Genomic DNA, 19488 nt, shown 5'->3' with positions numbered 1-19488 from the left:
GCCCAGCTCTCTCTGTTGCAACCATTTGGGGAGTGAATCAGCAGATGGAAAAATCTCTGTGTCTCTTCCCCTTCTCTGTTACTCTGCATTTAAATAAATAAATAATCTGTTTAAAGGATCTTAGTATCTCAGTATCTTACAAGAGAAAATTGATATAGCACCTGGTACCTTATAAGCAGATATTCAAGGAGAGAGGCGCCTTTCTCTGAAGGGAGGAAGGAACCTCCACTGTGATATGGCCTTGACTAAACAAGTTCAGAGTCGGTGAACTCAAGGGGCTTCCATAGCCTAGACAGCTCATAGCAAGAGTCTTCGGTGATTGCTGATGTCATAAATAAGAGTGCCAATTGTTAAATCAACAATGGGAGTCACTGGGTACATGCTCCCCACGTAGGATCTCTGTCCTTAATGTGTTTTACTATGAAACTTAAAAACAACACTACTAGTTGAACAATACCCTATACCTTGTGTGGTTGTGTGAGTACAGCCTGTTGAAATCCTTACTTAGTATATACTAAGTTGATCTTCAGTATATGAAGGTAATTGAAAATGAAACTCGATGAAGGGCAGGATGGGAGAGGGAGTGGGAAAGGGGAGGGCCACGGGAGGGAGGGAGGTGGGGGGGCACAACAATACAAAAGTTACACTTTGTAAATTCACATTTATTAAATAAAAAAAACTATATAACAAACAAAAAAAAGAAAAAGAAAAAAAAAACTTAATACTTTACCCTTTTAGTATTTTTTATGTTCTACTTAAAACTATTGGTTGAACTCTGTAATTAATACACAATTACTCTTAGGTGTTTAATTAATGCTATAAAACTAGTACTCAAATAGTATTTTACACTTTGTGTTTCTGTGTGGGTGCAAACTGTTGAAATAGTTACTTAATATATGCTAAATTGATCTTCTGTATATGAAGATAATTGAAAATTAATCTTGATGTGAATGGAAGGGGAGAGGGAGAGGGGGAGGGGAGTGTTGTGGGTGGGAGGGAAGTTATGCGGGGGGGAAGCTATTGTAATCCATAAGCTGTACTTTGGAAATTTATGTTCATTAAATAAAATTTAAAAAGCAGATATTTACCTATCAAATAAGTGTTTCCTTTCTTATCGATTAGGAAAACTAAAACAGCTTGCATTTACCTGGCAAGAACAATAACATACATTCATGTTCACCTATATACCTACGGCAGCTCTGGCATCCCATATGGGCACGGATTTGAATCTTGCCTGCTTCACTTCTGATCCAACTCTCTGCTACGGCCTGGGAAAGCAGTAGAGGCTGGCCCAAGTGCTTGGGCCCCTGCACCCACATGGAAGACCTGGAAGAAGCTCCTGGCTTCGGATTGGATCATCTCTGGACATTGCCGCCATTGGGGAAATGAACCAGTGGATGAAAAACCTCTCTCTGTTAACTCTGTCTTTCAAATAAGTGAAATATTTCTTTAAAGAAAGTACAAAGTAGAAAACTCTTCACTTACATGTATGAGTGCCAAAAGGTGGGAGTTAAACCTCTTTTTTTATATAAATTATTACTTTTTTGGAAGATTTATTTATTTATTTGAAAGGTGGTTTACAGAGAAAAAGGAGAGACAGACACAGACTGATTCACTCACCAAATGGCTGCAGTAGCTGGAGCTGTGCCAGGGGTTCCATCTGGGTTTCCCATGCGGGGCAGGGGTCCATGTACTTGTGTCATCTTCCACTGCCTTCCCGGTGCATTAGCAGGGAAGTAGATTGAAAGCAGAACAGTTGATTCTCAAACAAGCACCCATATGGGATGCCAGCATCACAGGTGGCAACTTGCTCACTGCGCCACAATGCTGGCCCGAGGATATCCCTTTTTAAAAGCAAGTTTATTTATTTATTTATTTGAAAGGAAGAGTGAGTGAGAGAGAGAGAGAGCGAGATTTTCTATCTGCTGGCTCACTCCCCAAATGCCTGCAATAGCCAGGGCTGGGCTAGGCTGAAACCAGGAGCCAGGAACTCCATCTGGGTCTCCCATGTGGGTGACAGGGACCTAGTTATTGAGCCATCATCTGCTGCCTGCCAATGTGTGTGCATGGACATTTAGGAATGGACAGTGTGAAAGTTTTGTGCCACGTGTATGTTCAACAGCAGGTGTCGTTGGTGGTAGAGAGTTTTAAACTCTAGGCCGGCGCCGTGGCTCACTAGGCTAATCCTCCGCCTAGCAGCGCCGGCACACTGGGTTCTAGTCCCGGTCGGGGCGCCGGATTCTGTCCCAGTTGCCCCTCTTCCAGGCCAGCTCTCTGCTGTGGCCAGGGAGTGCAGTGGAGGATGGCCCAAGTGCTTGGGCCCTGCACCCCATGGGAGACCAGGAGAAGCACCTGGCTCCTGCCTTCGGATAAGCACGGTGCGCCGGCGGCAGCGCGCCTGCCGCGTCGGCCATTGGAAGGTGAACCAACGGCAAAGGAAGACCTTTCTCTCTGTCTCTCTCTCTCTCACTGTCCACTCTGCCTGTCAAAAATAAATAAATAAATAAATAAACAAACAAACAAACTCTGATGGTCAAGAGAATCTATTTTGTGAGTGAGTGTGAGCAAGCCTCTGCAGGGCATCTCAGGACTTGCCCAACAGGTGCATGTCCAAAGTGGCTATGGCTGCATGGGAGGAAGGCATGTGTGGCCTAAAACATGGTCTTCACCTCACCATGGCCACTCTGCCTGTACTGCTGAGTACCCAATCATCCAGTAGCAGAAGCTGATACTAAGCCACGAATGTGGCCCCGCTGTGTAGACTGAGCAGGTGGCACTGGTAGTGGTAGATCTTGTGCACCCTTCCCTGTCCGCTCAGGGATGGCTACAGATTCAGGCTACCAGTATGCATTCCCTGGCCGCAGAGCCTCTGCCCTTTATTACCACAGAGTTACAGAGCACGGCCTCTGACCATGGGCATGTGTTAAGGCAAAAGAGATCAGGAAAACGATCTCATGCTCTCAAATTCACTACATGCCTGCCCTTTGAGAAGCAGTTGATACAAGCTTGAACAGGCCTTTCGATGGCATGATTACAATGCGAGTGGGAGTATCTGTACAGCTGGGACATCGTCCATAGGATGGGGTAGATGCCTTGAACCTGCGGCCAATATTGCACATCACTGGGATGTGTGCACATGGGAACCATGAGGAGGAATGGAGCCTGTGGCTACGCTGGGCTCCTGGGTGTTTCCCTGGCATGCCAGAGATACACATGCCCCTCTTCCTCTACCTGAAGTACTCTCCTCCCAGATTGTCTCTTGGTGCCCTCACAGAGTGTCTTCAAATATTTGTTCAGATATTCCACTTTGACTATGGCCTTGTCTAAATAAGATCAGAGTTGGCGAACTCAAGGGGCTTCCACAGCCTTGGCAGCTCATGACAAGAGCCTCGAGTGATTACTGACATCATAAATAAGAATGTCAATTGTTAAATCAACAATAGGAGTCACTGTGCACTTACTCTCCATTTAGGATCTCTGTCCTTAATGTGTTGTACTATCTGAATTAACAATATAACTAGTACTCAAACAGTACTTTATACTTTGTGTGTCTGTGTGGGTGCAAACTGTTGAAATCCTTACTTGGTATATACTGAATTGATCTTCTGTATATAAAGATAACTAAAAATTAATCTTGATGGGAATGTGATGGGAGAGGGAGTGGGCGATGGGATCATTGTGGCTGGGAGGGAGGTTATGGGGGCGAAAAGCCGCTATAATCCGAAAGTTGTACTTTGGAAATTTATATTTATTAAATGAAAATTTAAAAAAATATTTGAAAAAATAGGTGAGATTGTATAAGAGATGGATTGTATTAATAGAATTAACTGTAAAACTTTAAAAAACTTGTTCAAATGTCAGATTTTTTTACAACTTATTTATTTTTATTTTTAAAGATTTATCCTATTTATTTGAAAGGCAGAATTACAAAGAAAGAAGGAGACACACACCCACAGAGAGACAGACTCTTCATTAGCTGGTTCACTCCTTAAGTGGCTGCAACAGCCAGGGCTGGGCCAGACTGAAACCAGGAGCCAGGAGCTTCTCCCAGGTCTCCCATGTGGGTGCAGAGGCCCAAGCACTTGGGCTATCTTCCACTGCTTTCCCAGGCCATAGTAGAGACCTGGATAGGAAGTGGAGCAGCCAGCACTTGAACATGCACCCACATGGTGCCACAGGTGATAGCTTTACTCACTAAGCCATGGCGCTGGCCGCTACAATTTATTGAGAGACAGGGAAACAGACTGTAGAGAGAGGATTAGAGAGAGAGAGAGAGAGAGAGAGAAGGAGAGAGAACACACATGAGATCCCATTTGCTGGTTCATTCCCCTGATACCCACAATGTCCTGTGCTAGGCCAGACCAAAGTTGGGAGCCCAAAACTCAATCCAGATCTCTTCTGTGGATGGCAAAGTTCTGATTACTTGAGCCTTTATCACTGCCACTGGGAATCCACACTAACAGGAAGCTGGAACTGGCAGCTGGAGCCAAGAATTGAATCTAGATACCACAATATGGTACACTGGCATCCTGCCCTGTGTTTAACTGCTAGGCCAAAGGCTTGCCCCCAGGTGTTGCCTTTTTAACAAGGCCTATTCTGTCCACTCTTAATAAAAATAGTAAACTTCCCTGTGTCTTCCTGATCACCCTGACCTTACTCCATGTTCTCTGTGACCCTTTTCACCCTCTAACATATTATCCCATTTGTCACTTGGCCCTCTTCTCTGGTGGTAAGCTTTGTAAAAGCAGCAGTTTCTCTTTTATTCACTGTTCTACCCCCTGCACCCAACACAGTGCCTTAAACACAGCAGGGTATCGATGCATATTTCTTGATATACTTACATGGATGTTGTGAAAATTCTTGGAGAAGAGTGCACAAGTCTTAAATCTACTACCTTTACCTACATCATGAGTTGGTTGGAAAAGGTTTTCTATAGAAGGCCACAGAGTAAATACTTCAGGGACAGGGATTTGGCCAAATGGTTAAGCTTCCGCTTGGGACACCTGCATCTCATGTCAGATTGCCTGGGTTCCGGTCCTGGCTCTACTTCCAATTCCACCCTCCTACTAATGTGCACCCTGGGAGGTAGCAGATGACAGCTCAAGTACGTGAGTCCCTGCCACCCACTTGGGAGACCCAGATGGAGTTCCCCACTCCTGAATTTGATCTGGCCCAACTCTGGCTTTTGTGGACGTTTGGGGAATAAACTAGTAGGTGGAAGAGCTCTCTCTGCCTCTTTGTCTCAGATCTCTCTCTCTCAAATAAATACTATGAAAAATAACCAACTAAATAAACCGAGGTTTGTGGGTCATGGAGCCTCTGTCCCAGCCACTCCGGTCTAGCCTTGTACCTTGACAGCATCCACTGGCAGGGGGAAGTGGCTGGGAGATACACAGAAAGGGAACGAGATTGTCGAAAGCCTGGGAATTAGGAGCCTGTGTGAGAGCTGAGAAAGTTTGTGAGGGGAAGCATTTTGCACAAATATGCTTGGTACATTTTTCTTCACATTCTCTCTCTTCACTATCCCAACCAGTACTGCAGGATTCTTGAATAGTGCAACGCTGTCACAGAGTGCGTTTACAACCATGACCTCCAGGTGGAGCCCTTTCTTAGTCTCAGTAGCTCATTTCTTCAATTTATTTATTTATTTTATTTTATTTGAAAGGCAGAGACTGCTGTGGCCTGGGAAAGCAGTAGAAGATGGCCCAAGTCTTTGGGTCACTCTACCCCTGTGGGAGACCCAGAAGAAGCTCCTGGCACTGGCTTCAGATTGGCGCAGCTCCGGCCATTGCAGCCAATTGGGGAGTGAACTATGTGATGGAAGACCTCTCTCTCTCTCTGCCTCTCCTCTCGCATTCTGTGAGTTGTCTTTTAATACTCTTGAAATATCTTCCGATGCATGAAATGTTATATTTTTATAACTCCAATTTATCTAGCTTTTCTTTGTCACTTATGCTTTTGGTGTCATATACAAGAATCATTACTAAATCCAGTATCATGAAACTTTTCCCTTTTTTTTTTTTGTAAAGATATATTTTTGTATTTGAAAGGCAGAGTTACAGAGAGGCAGAGAGAGAGACTTCCATCTGCTGGTTCACTCCCCAAATGGCCACAATGGCTGGAGCTAGGTCAGAACAAAGCCAGGAGCCAAGAGCCTCCTCTGGGACTCCCACACAGGCACAGGGCCCAAGGACTTGGGCCATCTTCTACTGCTTTCCCAGGCCATAACAGAGAGCTGGATCAGAAGTGGAGCAGCTGGGACTGAAGCCAGTGCCCATATGGGATGCCGGCACGGCAGACGGCGGCTTTACCTGCTACATCACAGCGCTGGCTGCTTACTGTGTTCCCAGTCACATAGCTGGAAGCTGGGTTGGAAAGAGAGTAGCTGAGAATTCCAGCATCACAACTGGCAGCTTTACCTGTTGCACCACAATGCCGGCCCCTAATGTAAAGTTGTTGAGAGTGGAATGACTTTTAAAAATTGTCGAGTAATTTTTATTTACCAGTACAAAGCATTATTAATAATTGTATATATTTATGGGGTACAGTGTGACACTGCAATGCATGTTTGCAATGTGCTCTGATGAGGGGAGAGTTTTAAATCAGCGTTAAAAATGAGTTCAAAGGACTACAGCAGGGGTTGGCAAACTTTTCCTGTAAAAGGCCACCCATGTGGGAGACTGAGGTGGAATTCCTGGCTTTTGGCCCAGCATTGGACATTACAGCCATTTGGGGAGTAAACCAACAGGTGGAAGATCTTCTCTATCTTTCTCTCTCCATAACTCTGCCTTTCAAATAAATAAGCCAGTTTTAAACAGAAGGTGATAAATGCTATTTAGAAAGAGAAAGATACAGTAGAGCAAGGCAAGGGGCAAGTAGAGTTCGTCTGCTTGAATCTTCCTGGTGAATGAGTCGCAACACCCAAACACTGGAGCATGGACCACCTATGCTTACATTCAGACACAAAATGAGAAGAACATAGTCTCATAATACGCTGTTGTCATTTTTGAGGTTAATCTTAACACTGCTTTATATGGCAGTTGAATTTTCCCAGTCCATGTATTTAAAAACTTTCGCAGAATCACATTAGATGAAATAGTAGTTGTTAGCAGAGATGAATGAGAATCTATTGTAGTTATCATTGAGCTTTTCCTAATAATTGCAGCTACGACGGAAAGAGGATAGAGGTAAAGAGATAAAGAGGTAGCTCTTATTGAGTATTAAGTAGCTATCTGTTGATAGATGCCTTGAGTATTTCTTTCATGTCCTCCCCATACTGTAAAGATGACCATGGTCAAGGCTGTTACTTCGTTTCTCTACCTGCTTTCTAAGTGCTGACATGGTGGCAAGTGCAGGGCCAGATGAGGTCAGAGGGAGATGACCGGACAGTCAGAGGCCACTTCCTTCCCTTCCGAGCTCATATGGAGGCTGTCACGAGGCTCCTCACTTCAGTGTTGCTCTTCTGCGTGTTTGGTTCTCACTTTCATGGTCTAACATCTACAAAATGGGAATTTGACCCCAAAAATCCTCAGCCCAGTTTTGATGATACAGTGTCACCAGAACGAATGTCAAATAATGGAGGTTAGAGATGGTAAGCACTTCTTGAGTACCTGTTAAGGATAAGGCTTTGTGAAAGAGAGAAAAAAGTACCCCAGAAGCCAGTCTCTTTGATGCTAATGAGGTGTTAACTAATGAATGGATGAGTAAGAGACTCAGTCCCATATTTGTACAGTACAAAATATATATCCCACTTCTCAACCAGATCATACATGTTTTGAACACATGGCTTATATTTCTTTGTTCTTTGTGCCGTGCAGTAGAATGACTTGCAGTGACTAGAAGTCCTTAGAAGGCTTGTTTGTTGATGAACTTTTATGTGTAAAAAATTATAAAGCATTTTGAGAAATATAAGTATCAAAATATCTGAGGGAAAACTCAAGAGGAAGTAATCCTTTTGGAGTGAGAGACCTTGGGAAGCCTTAGACCTTTTATGGACCCAAATTCTACAAGTATGGAGTTACCGGCTGTGATAAAAATGTTTTGCCACTAGTAGGGGGTGACTGGGAGGAGTAGTTTCTCTACTTTATACTGCAGGATGGAATAGAAGAATGTATTAAGAATGTGTTCCTAGCACCTCCATGTGTTGCTCTTGCTGCTATTGTTTTAATTGTTCTTATTGCCACGCAGGTTATTGGTTGAATTCCCAGCAACAGGCGGCGTGGTTCCATCGTGGCAGTTTCAGCCTGTAAAACTGATCCGCTATGTCACCACTTTTGATTTCTTCCTGGCAGCCTGTGAGATCATCTTTTGTTTCTTTATCCTTTACTATGTGGTGGAAGAGATACTGGAGATTCGCATTCACAAGCTACACTATTTCAGGAGTTTCTGGAATTGTCTGGATGTTGTGATCATTGTGGTAGGTTTGAGGGCAACTCCAAATTCCCCTCTCTCTTCTAAACACATGTGAATGACAGTCTCTGATCGCTGCAGCCTTGTGTGTCTTGATATTCCCAAAAGAGAATCTCAGACTTCCCCTCAGTAGATCAGCTATGTTGTGTTACTAATTATTTATTCACTATGCCTAAATAATCTTTCTAGACATAGAAGTGGAGCAGCATTTCCTGTACGTGTGCAGCCACATTCATATTGAGAATAACTCAATAATTCATGTTTGGCTTTGGCATGCTCTGTGAGGTATAGAGGAGAAAACAATGTTTTATCTTGTTTATTTTGCTCTTTTGCTAGTGCTGTTTTTTCTTCAACTGCTAGTAAAGATTAATTTATGTTTTTCTGCACTTGTGTAAAGTTGTGGCAAGAAGAAACATGCTAAAAATAACTTGAGTGGCAGAAAAAACTTCCTGCAGCTTAAAATTTCTTGTAAAGAATTCAGAGTACCAAATTGGAGTTGTGTCCGTGTAGGTTTTCAGTATGAGGTACAGGAAATCATCTGGCAGAGTCATGAGATAGTTAAGACTGCAGCACCTGGTAGATGCTGTGCCTACCCTGAACACTATTATAGCTCCTGTTTTCCACTCATCTTATTCATTAGTTAATTAAGCATCATCTCAGTCACTTCTGGAGGCCTCCATATAAAAATGAATTTGTACAAATCTTTCTCCCTTTAGCAATAGCAACTCACCTTTGGCTAAGCCCTGCCGTACATTTAAGCATACAACACCACACTCAATTGTTATGTGCTTAAAAGTGCTGTGTGACATTGATGGATCATGTGTTATTCTATGTGACTCCTTCCCACTATCCTATGAGACATGGTCTTTCAAAAATCTCAACAATGACGCCTTATCCTATTAGCATTCTGTCTTTCCTTACCTTCTTCATGAAAAAAAATTCTTCCTGTCTCTCTGTCCCTAAAAATCAGTTTGTGTTTTGTGAAGCATTGGCTTCAAGTCTTTATCCAATCATTTCCTACTAGAATTGACAAAATACAGAAAAGAACTACCAGGACACCTGTTGTGTGGCAGTAACAATGCTACCACTGATAACAACAACAATAGTAATAGCTAACGCTTTAGAAGCTACTATGTGTTAGTCACAGCCCCAAGTGCTTTGCATATACAGAAGCCCATGTAAGAAGACATTGACCCTCTTAATCATTCTGCCACTGCCTCTCAAACCATGTACATGTGTTCTCCAGAAAGAGCTTCTACTCAGAGAAGTACTGTGGAACCCATCAGACCCTGACACTTTCAGACTTGCCATTTAACACGATGGCACCACATCAAGGCAGCTCCTTGATTTTCAAACGTTTAATGTTTCAAGGAGCAGAGTTACAAAATAATTTCAGTATTTAAAGAGGTAGGAGAGGCAATAACATTGCACATACTTTTTCAGAATATTTCTGTACTTAGTGATGGCAAAGTACATTTTATGTAACTGAACATTAACCAGAACATAATTTGATTTGGAACTCCGATGGATATAAACTCTACGTTTTTGCTTATGTGATTCACTTATATTGAATTCATTGAGAATAATGATAAAAATATGAGTGTGATATTATGCTAATAACAGGCTTCTCCTTTTTTTGCCAATATTTCAGTACCAACAAAATACTAATCAGTAGTATTCAGCTCTTTGATCTTGCAACCTATCAGTGAGAACTTTGACTATATAGCCTAATGAATTTATTTATAAACTGTGTGTGTATGTGTTTGCTGTTATAATAGGTAAATCTGTGAGGCTATAGATATACATAAGATTTTAAAGTGTATAAAAATAAGTACTAATAAAATTATAAGTCATTCTAGAGGTTTTAATGCCTTCTTCCCACACCCCAGTGAACTACCTGACACCCTGTTTGGAGACCACAGGGAAACTAGCCGATGATGTCATGAAAATTGAAGATAGTTTATTTGGCTCAGCAGCCACAGCATTTTGCAAGCATTTCTTGAAAACTTGCTTCACTGTGCTCATTGTTTTTTTTTAACTCTTAGTACTGCCAAAGCAACAATTCAGACAGTGTATGTTTATAAAGAGCAAGGAAGGGCTCACCTACTCACCCCCAAAGCCGGTCCTGTGCCCCAGGGGCCCTTTAAACCTATGATAAGAGCCAAGGCATTTGTCTCAGCTGGTCCACATTTGCTTCCTTCCAGCTGAAACCTGAAAAGAAACTACATTCCAAATGTAAATATTTCATCTTTAAATCCTTTGAGGTTCTGTCCAGTGTGTTCCAACACTGTGAAATCTACAGACTTCCATCAATCAGCTTTTTGTCCTCAGCCACAGTCTTTCAAAACTAGTGGAATTAATAGAAGAACACTCTCAGCAACTCTAAACTTAAATAATGCTGTTGATCGCCAACTTCCATAGGATGGAAATGACTCAGCCGTTCACTCGGTGAATGTTGTCTGAGCATCTGCAATGAACTTGGCTCTGATCTAGGCATTGGGAATATAGGAATGCATGAAGTAACCAAAATTCTCGCCCTTAAAAAGCTTATGTCTTGTACAGAGAGAGAGTTCTGTTGTAGCTAGGGGTGAGAATCTCAAAGAAAAATCAGGATTCAACAGCTTGAATGCTCACAACATCTCTTTCCTCTTCTCTTTTCTCTCATTTTCTGTGTGGAGGAAGATGCTCAGGGAAATGTAGTGAATTTGTATTCATGCTGTTCCAAATGATCCATATTTGTATAAAGGTTTGTCCTGTGCAGAGTGAAAACAACCGGACGGGATAACAAATTTGTACCTATGAAAGGTGGGCAAAAGGTTGTTACTGGAGTCACTTCATCAGCCTGGCGTCTTCAGCCCCCTCGGCTAAATTTATGTAGAAAAACATTTTTGGTGTAGCCCAGAGAGTCACAGAAATTATCCCAGCATAGAAATACAGTATGGCCTCTGGAAATCCTTCATAGGAAAGGCAGATGGTAAGGTTATCATTTTAGCTGTGATTCACACCAACATGTCATTTCTATGGCAGTAGCCTGGGATGAAGGTCTGGCCTGCAGTCTTTGGCCGTCATCCAGGGGCAGAGAGACGCAGTAGGCTGCAAAGGTCAGAGCACCTGCTACAGGCCACCTTCTGCAGATTCCCATCTCACTTGGGAGCAAGGTTATGATTAACCACCAGACTGTCTACACATGTCCCTTAATTCAGTGACAGTCGGCTAAAGGGGCTGGTGTGCCCTTGGATCTGGTTGCATAGCCCAGGGCCAAAGAAATGTGAGAAGTTGTGTGGTTGTGAGCTAGGGGACATAAATTACTTAGTTGTTGCATTTATCTGATCTTCACTAGAGTATAAGTTTCTTTTTGTTTTAATTCAGTTATTTGTATTGTATTCACAGAGTTATACAATTATCAACATAATCTAATTTCATAATAATTTTGTTACCCCCCACAAGAGAAACTTTCCAATATTAGCAGCCATTCCCAATACCCCTCTTCTCCCAGGCCCTGGAAATCACTAACCTACTTTCTGTCTATGGATTTGCCTGCTCTGGACTTTTCAGATAAATGAAAGCATGCACTAGGTGACCTTTTCTGTCTGTCTTCTTTCACTTAGCATCATGCTTTCAGGGTTCATCCAAATCAGGATCTGAATCAGTGTTTCTTTTGATGACCAAATTATATTCCATTGTACAAATATACTATTTTTTTGTTCGTTCATTCATTCATCAGTTGACAGGCATTTGGACTGTTCCCACTTCTTGATCATTAGGAATAAAGAAGTTTCCTTGTTGTTGGTTATATACCTAGGAGTGGAATCACCGAGTCACATGTTAACTCCATGTTGAACCTTTGGAAGAATTCCAAACTGTTTTTCAAAATAGCTACACCATTTTCCACTCCATCAGCAAAACACACGAAGTCCAGTTTCTCCTCATCTTCAACACTGACTATTTTCCATTGATTTGGTCACAGCCATCAAAGTAGATATGAAGTGGCATCTCAACATGGTTTCTATTTTCATTTCTGTAATGACCAATGAAGTTAAATATTTTTCATCTGTGTATGGGTCATTTGCATGTATATTTTTATTTTTAAAAGATTCATGTTCTTTATTTGAAAGAGTGACACAGAGATAGAGAGAGAGAGAGAGAGAGAGAGAGAGAGAGGATCCATCCACTGGTTACAAGTTTCTTGAAGGCAGGCTTTGTCCAGATTGCTCCTGTTTATCCCTCCTAGCCACCCCCCCAACACACACACAGCGCTGTGTCCCATAGACATCTATAGAGGAGTTGTTGAGCAGAAGAAAACATAAATGGCTGTAAATCAGAGAATGAACAGAAACTAGAAAAATTTGTTTTACTTTTAAAAACCATGAACAAAGACGGAAAACAAGATGAGGTCAAGAAAGCTAAAGAGTGGACCGTGATTTTAAATAAGGGTGGCAGAAAAAAACTGCTTGAGTTTGAGTGTGTTTCAGCATCATCCCTTGTGAACATGGATGTGGGTGTGTGTACATGCTTGTGCACACACATGCATGCATGCATTCATTGGATTTCCTAACAAAGCAAGGGACATGTTCTTTACTGAATGAGTAGCTTTTGTGAATGCCATTGGATAAGTGAGTTTTAGAATTCATGGTGAACAAAATAAAGTAGTCATTTTAAAGGAAATTCCATATTGCTAAAATACTGTATTCTTTCTCTCTCTCTCTTTTTTTTTTTTTTTTTTTTTTTTTTTTGACAGGCAGAGTGGACAGTGAGAGAAAGAGACAGAGAGAAAGGTCTTCCTTTGCCATTGGTTCACCCTCCAATGGCCGCCGCGGCCAGCCCGCTGTGGCCGGCGCACCGCGCTGATCCCATGGCAGGAGCCAGGTGGTTCTCCTGGTCTCCCATGTGGGTGCAGGGCACAAGGACTTGGGCCATACTCCACTGCACTCCCGGGCCATAGCAGAGAGCTGGCCTGGAAGAGGGGCGACTGGGACAGAATCCAGCGCCCCAACCAGGACTAGAACCCGGTGTGCTGGCGCTGCAAGGCAGAGGATTAGCCTAGTGAGCTGCGGCGCCGGCTTAAAACACTGTATTCCAACAGCGATCTTTTCTTTTCCAGCTATCGGTGGTAGCTATAGGAATTAACATACACAGAACATCCAATGTGGAGGCGCTGCTGCAGTTTCTGGAGGATCAAAATACTTTCCCCAACTTTGAGCATCTGGCATACTGGGAAATACAGTTCAACAACATAGCTGCTGTTGTAGTATTTTTGTCTGGATTAAGGTAACTTACAAATGTCATGTTCTGGATTTGTTAATGTTTTTTTCTCTCTTTGTATTACCATGAGTCACATAAAACATTGGAGGACTTGAATTTACCCTTGTAGCAAATGTGTGTCAGCTGAGCCTGGAGTCCTAGGCTACTCTTAAACAGCGGCAGGTGCAGTGTCAGCTGATAGGGGGTGACCAGATGAAGGAAAGGGAACTAGAGAGAAGGGGCGGGATCTCCTGGAGGAGAGGAAGAGATACTGTGCTTGCTAGAAAGACGCTTCTTTCCAGGTGAGACTGAGGGGAGCTTTCCCTAGGACTGAGGTTGGGACAGACTTCTCTGGGTAGTATCTCACTCATTTCCTTCTCTTCCCAGGGCATGTTGTTGCATCCATGTGTGTGAAAGGCTGGGGCATTTGTACACAATGAGCCTCAATTCTGGAGGTGCAGGACTTTCAGTAATTCTGGGGCAGCTGCCAGCCTCTCAGCCTATTCTACAATTATGCCATTCAGACAGTAGCTGCCAGCCACCTGCAACAATTGAAATTTAAGATTACATTCAATTAAAACTTCAGTTCCCCAATCCCACCAGCCATATTTTAAGTGCTCAGTGTCCGTGTAGCAAGTGACTAATGTATTAGACAATGGAACTAGAGAACATTTCCATCCGCAGAGAGAGTTCTTTGGAGCAGCACTGTTCTAGAAAGTGCTTTCCTGACTTAATATTTGCTCCTGGAAGGCCTGAGGTTTCTGAAAGGGCCTAGACCTTATCCTGTGTCTCTCTTGTTTATCCAGCTAGGTGGTTATTCAAGAGATGGTATCACTAACACATTAAGCCTTCATCATATAATAGTAATAACAATCAAAATCTCAAATGAATAGGAATTCTGTTAAGTCATGTTGTTACAACCACACTCAAAATTTTTTCATTGTGGCCAGAGACAATTTATAAGAAAAATCTAGATGGGAATGGTTTTGTGACATAGCAGGTTAGGCTGTCGCCTGCATAGCCAGCACCCCATATTGGCACCTGTTTGAGTCCTAGCTGCTGTGCTTCTGATCCAACTCCCTGCTAATGCCCCTGGAAAGGCAACAGATGGTGACCCAAGTACTTAGGACACTGCACCCACATGGGAGACCTGGATGGGACTGCCGGCTTCAGCCTGGCAAAGTCCTCCTGGTGCAGCCACTTGCACAGTGAGCCAACAGATGGAAAATCTGTTATCTCCTTCTCCCTCTGTAACTCTGCCTTTCAAGTACATAAGTCATTAAAAAAAAAACTCTAGAAATTTTCGTTAGGTAAAATTATGGAAATCTTTCAACATGTGACTCAGGCTGTTATGTTTAGTGTTTTGCTTGGAGGTATCTTGCCCCAGACACTTGGCAGGTAAGTCCTTTGAGGCAGGGATTGTGACATGACTTCTAAGATCCCCATGTGCTCTTCCACCAGGATGTTTACCTAGAGCTGTGTCACATGTGACAGAATTCCATTGCTTTCCAGAGCTAAAGAAAAGTGCATTGTATGTATAGACTACATTTTGTGATTTGCTTCACATGCTGATGTCCTTCCTGTCTTTCACAGCTCTTCAAATTCATCAGTTTTAACAGGACCATGAGCCAGCTCTCCACAACCATGTCTCGGTGTGCCAAAGACCTCTTTGGTTTTGCTATTATGTTCTTCATTATTTTCTTGGCATATGCTCAGTTAGCTTACCTTGTCTTTGGCACTCAGGTTGATGACTTCAGTACTTTTCAGGAGTGTATGTAAGTATCTGTGGAATTAAGAAGAAAGACTTGGTCACAGATGTCACTGCTTTCTTAAGGATAAAGAAATCTTCTGGGTTGCTATTGACCACCAAGAATTTAAAAGTAGTTATTGACAATAGAAATGAATTACCTTTTCCAGAAACATTGACCCACCAGTCCAAAGACATACATTCAGAAATGCCGATGCTTAAGACAGCAGTCCCAGCGTCATACGATACAGAACATCCATACCCAACCAACAGTATTACAAAGGCCAAGGTCATCTTATTGCCAGATGCAGATGGTAGCTTTTGAAAAACCATTTGCCTATACTTTCATTCCCATTGAATATCATTGCATACATTTTGAACTTCAACTTATTTCCTAAGGGGGGGCATATTTCTAATTCCAGAAAATCAGACCACTACTGGAATTTTCAGTCTTTTTCCAAAGTTGCCAAATATAAAATTCAAAACAAAACAGAACAGAAAAATAGCCAGTCTCAGGTTTCTATGCAAGTGAGAAAGCAGTTAGGAAAGGAGAAGATCAGAAATGAAAATTGATAGAACTTTGGCACAGGGGTCCCTAATTAATGCTATTTGATGCAAATGAGGAATGGAAATGGTTTTACTGGCAAAGGCCCAAGACTAGCAACATTCAGCCACTTGAATCCCACTCCAGGTACATGTAAGAATATTGGGTCTTTGAACACATGTGATATTGTTTCTCTTAAGTTTTTTTTTTTTCTTTAAAAGATTTTAATTTAAGATCTTTGTGAAGATTTCAGGTTATCATCTCCTCTCAAGATTAGGAAGTTTTTCAGCCAGTTGCTTTATAAGTGATTTAATGATTATCATATTTTCTTTTTAACCAAATGGAAATAACATACGTAATAGGAAAACATATTAAGATTCTTCCAGAAGGCTCCAATAGATGGTTTATATAGCAATAGTTCTCTAGAGGGGTTGGCCGTTCTGTTATTTGGCAGCTATCTAACTGCTAAAAAGTTCCAAAAATGTGAAATCATCTTTAAGAAGAGTTACATCAGCTGCAGGACATTCTTAGTTTTGTGTTGTGGTGTTTTGTTTTGTTTTACAGCTTTACGCAGTTCCGTATCATTTTGGGCGATATCAACTTTGCAGAGATTGAGGAAGCTAATCGAGTTCCCGGACCAATTTATTTCATGACCTTTGTGTTCTTTATGTTCTTCATTCTTTTGGTATGTACATTTTTGTTCATCATGAAGGGATTTATCTGTTCCATGTTCATAAATCACCTCTTCTATTTTCTCTCACATCCTACTCCATATATTCAAAATAAAGACCCAAGAAGTAGAAAAAAAGTGGATGTGAGAAAACTTGTTTTATTTTCCATTTTGTTGCTACGCAGTGTTAAAAGTCTTTACAGTGGGCTTTCTTTTTACCATATATGTGTCTATACAATGCAAAAACAAAAAAAAATAGGTCAAGTACAAATTTATAGTTACCTGAAATAGTGCTTTTCTCAAAAGTCAGATATGCTCACATGCTTTTCTCCTTCAGCACACGTGTCAGCATTTTCAGTCAGTTGCTAGCATGACTCGGCAGTTTTCTGCTTCTTCTTTTCTCTTTAGAAAACAGGAACTAACAAAGCCAGCCGAGGTCCAGGATGTCCAGAGTAGTATTTAAGTGGATGCTTTACATGTCAAAGTGAATGTTCTAACTAAGGCATAGTTCACACATGGAGAGACTGCCTATGTAGCATATTCAAATATTAACTCTACAAACCTAACGGTGAATAGAAGTTGCTTTCAGATTATTTTATAAAAATTCTTTCACTCTCAATTTGGTAAAAATTAACATCTTTAATGCTTTTGATCTAAGTGATTTGAGTTTTTTTAAAGGTGTTTGTCTTTACATTCATATGTTCATCTGTACACTCAGGTGGTATTAAATTAAGTTACCTTAAATTAGGCAGTGATTTTCACTTATACACTCACATTTACAACTTTCTTTATGTTAACTGTCATCTGAAGAAAATAAAATTGTTTCCATTTTCAATTAATTCTCCAAAGATCATGTGTAATAGGTGAAGTAAATAATCACATTTTCAGTAATTCAGTGTCATATTGCCAGTCAGTCCAGGTATTTTTGGTTGATGTAAGGTGTTTACTGATTATTACCTATCCTTTAATAGAAAAAGTGAAAGGGTCAGGAATATCACACGTGTCCCTTTGAGTCTTGCTGTGTGCAAGTATCATGGCTACTCTTTTATAGATTGATTATTTATTTAAAAGGCAGAGTTACAGAGAGAGAAAGAGAGAGGTCTTCTATCCGCTGGTTCACTCCTCAAATGGCCACAACAGCCAGGGCTGGGCCAGACTGAAGCCAGGAGCCAGGGGCTTCCTCTGGGCCTCCCACGTGGGTGCCGGGGCCCAAGCCCCTGGGCCTTCCTCCATCGCTTTCCCAGGCAGGGAAAGCAGGGAGCTGGATAGGAAGGAGCTGCCAGGACTTGAACTAGTGGTTTGTGGCTGTTTTTTAAATTTAAGCCTCTTATACTGAAAGAAGAAAATTGGAAAGTAAAAGCAAACATTTGTTACTCACTAACATGAGTAGGAGTTTGGATTTCCAAGCATCCATATCTCTACCAAGAAAACCAAAACCAGGAATTTAGAGTTCTGCAACTTGACCGTTTAGCTGACCTCAGGACACCTGGTTTCACAGTATATCTGTGTGTCAAGTAAGGGTTATAACTTGGCCATGTGAAATGCTCAAATTCAAAAGAAGCTGTTGGTGGGAGTGGTTCAGTTGAGCCTGGAATCTCCCTCCCCTTCTCCCCTCATCAGGGAAGGACCTCCCACTGCAAATGGACTTCTGCATTAAGTGACCCCTGTGAGACAGGAAGCAGGGAGGGGCGGGGTGCACTTCCTCTCCTCATCCCCTCAGGAGCCTTTCTTAGCCAGTATCTATTTTTCAGCACCTCCTCAGGGGACCCACGCCTTAATCCATTTCTAGGAAGACATTTGCAGGCATTAGTTCACAGTCATTTGGAAACAAAAATACATTAGATGCCTGGGCTGGAAGGAAGAAACTGGAAGATGTTACTCCACCCTGCCCTGATAAATATCCACCCCTGGAATTGAATTTTTATCCAGGAACTCATATGTGTTCTACATTCTCTTCTCACTTAATCTATAGAATCTTATAATCTTATAATTCCATAGAATCTGTTAGATAGGAAGTCAGAAACAAGTTATGTGTGTGTGACAAAGGCCTAAGGAGCTGACATTTAGGTCCAGCATCCGCATCTCAAAGTCATCCTGATAACCTTCAGGTGCAGCCCAGCATCTGCTCTTCAAACATCCTGTCCCTTCTACCCAATAACCATCTTTCCTCTAAGGCTCCCCTAAGGTGGGTGACGGGTGATGCCAGCCAGGCTGCCCCTGTCTGATAACTTCAGGGGAAAAACTAAGATAGGAATTTTTCGTATTTACATCCAAAATGTCCTTTGTTCCAGGAGGAGAAGATGTGGGGAGGCAAGACCCATCCCCTTCAAAACCCCTGGCCTCAACCAGACTGGGTGCTCAGCTCTCTGCCTCTCTTCTGAGCCACCCGCCTGGCCTGGCCAGGTGTATTCTCTCCACTAAACCATGTAACCTCGCTCTCTCCGAGTCTGAGCAACTGGGCACTCTCTCTCAGGTTCTGTCTGGAGAGGTGCTCATCCATTCTTACGGATGTCCCCACCCTAATAAACCTTGCTATTTTGCTTTCCACTTACTCTCGGTCTCACGCCTGAATTCTTTCTTACTCGAAGACAAGAACCTTTGCTTTCTCCGGTAACAAATCTTACATTCTTCCTTTACTGAGAGACATTTAGTAGCCTATTAAAATAACAGTCCTTATTTATTCATTCATCAGTTATGTAATATATGCTGAGCCACTGTATTTCAGTTCCCATGAACTTTTGGAAGATCTCTCATATGCATAGATCTCAAAATTTATTTGCACCAAAATAAACTCACCACTTAATTCCATTTGTATGACCTTTGGAAGTTTCCTTGTGTAGTATATAACATAGTCCAGCATGGTTGTATAATTCTATG

The 19488-nt window shown here is 42.0% G+C and overlaps 1 protein-coding gene across 2 annotated transcripts in view; it reads left to right on the top strand.

The window, feature by feature from the left end:
- The first annotated feature begins 278 nt into the window (after positions 1–278).
- The window catches only part of LOC127483174 (polycystin-2-like), a 30118-nt gene continuing 10908 nt past the window's right edge, over positions 279–19488 (top strand). Inside the window, exons 1-6 of one of the 2 annotated variants that reach the window (XM_070047874.1) lie at positions 279–539; positions 5666–5859; positions 8188–8416; positions 13511–13677; positions 15244–15425; positions 16506–16626. In XM_070047874.1, the coding sequence (XP_069903975.1) occupies positions 15274–15425; positions 16506–16626 (273 nt within the window). In that variant the 5' untranslated portion in view covers positions 279–539; positions 5666–5859; positions 8188–8416; positions 13511–13677; positions 15244–15273. The remainder of the gene's footprint in view (positions 540–5665; positions 5860–8187; positions 8417–13510; positions 13678–15243; positions 15426–16505; positions 16627–19488) is intronic. The other variant, XM_070047875.1, reaches the window with a different exon arrangement.

The sequence above is a fragment of the Oryctolagus cuniculus genome, chromosome 8 (assembly GCF_964237555.1).
Source record: "Oryctolagus cuniculus chromosome 8, mOryCun1.1, whole genome shotgun sequence".
Classification (NCBI taxonomy): domain Eukaryota; kingdom Metazoa; phylum Chordata; class Mammalia; order Lagomorpha; family Leporidae; genus Oryctolagus; species Oryctolagus cuniculus.
The sequence above is the reverse complement of the archived record's forward strand: the minus strand, read 5'-3'. Positions and strand labels throughout refer to the sequence as shown.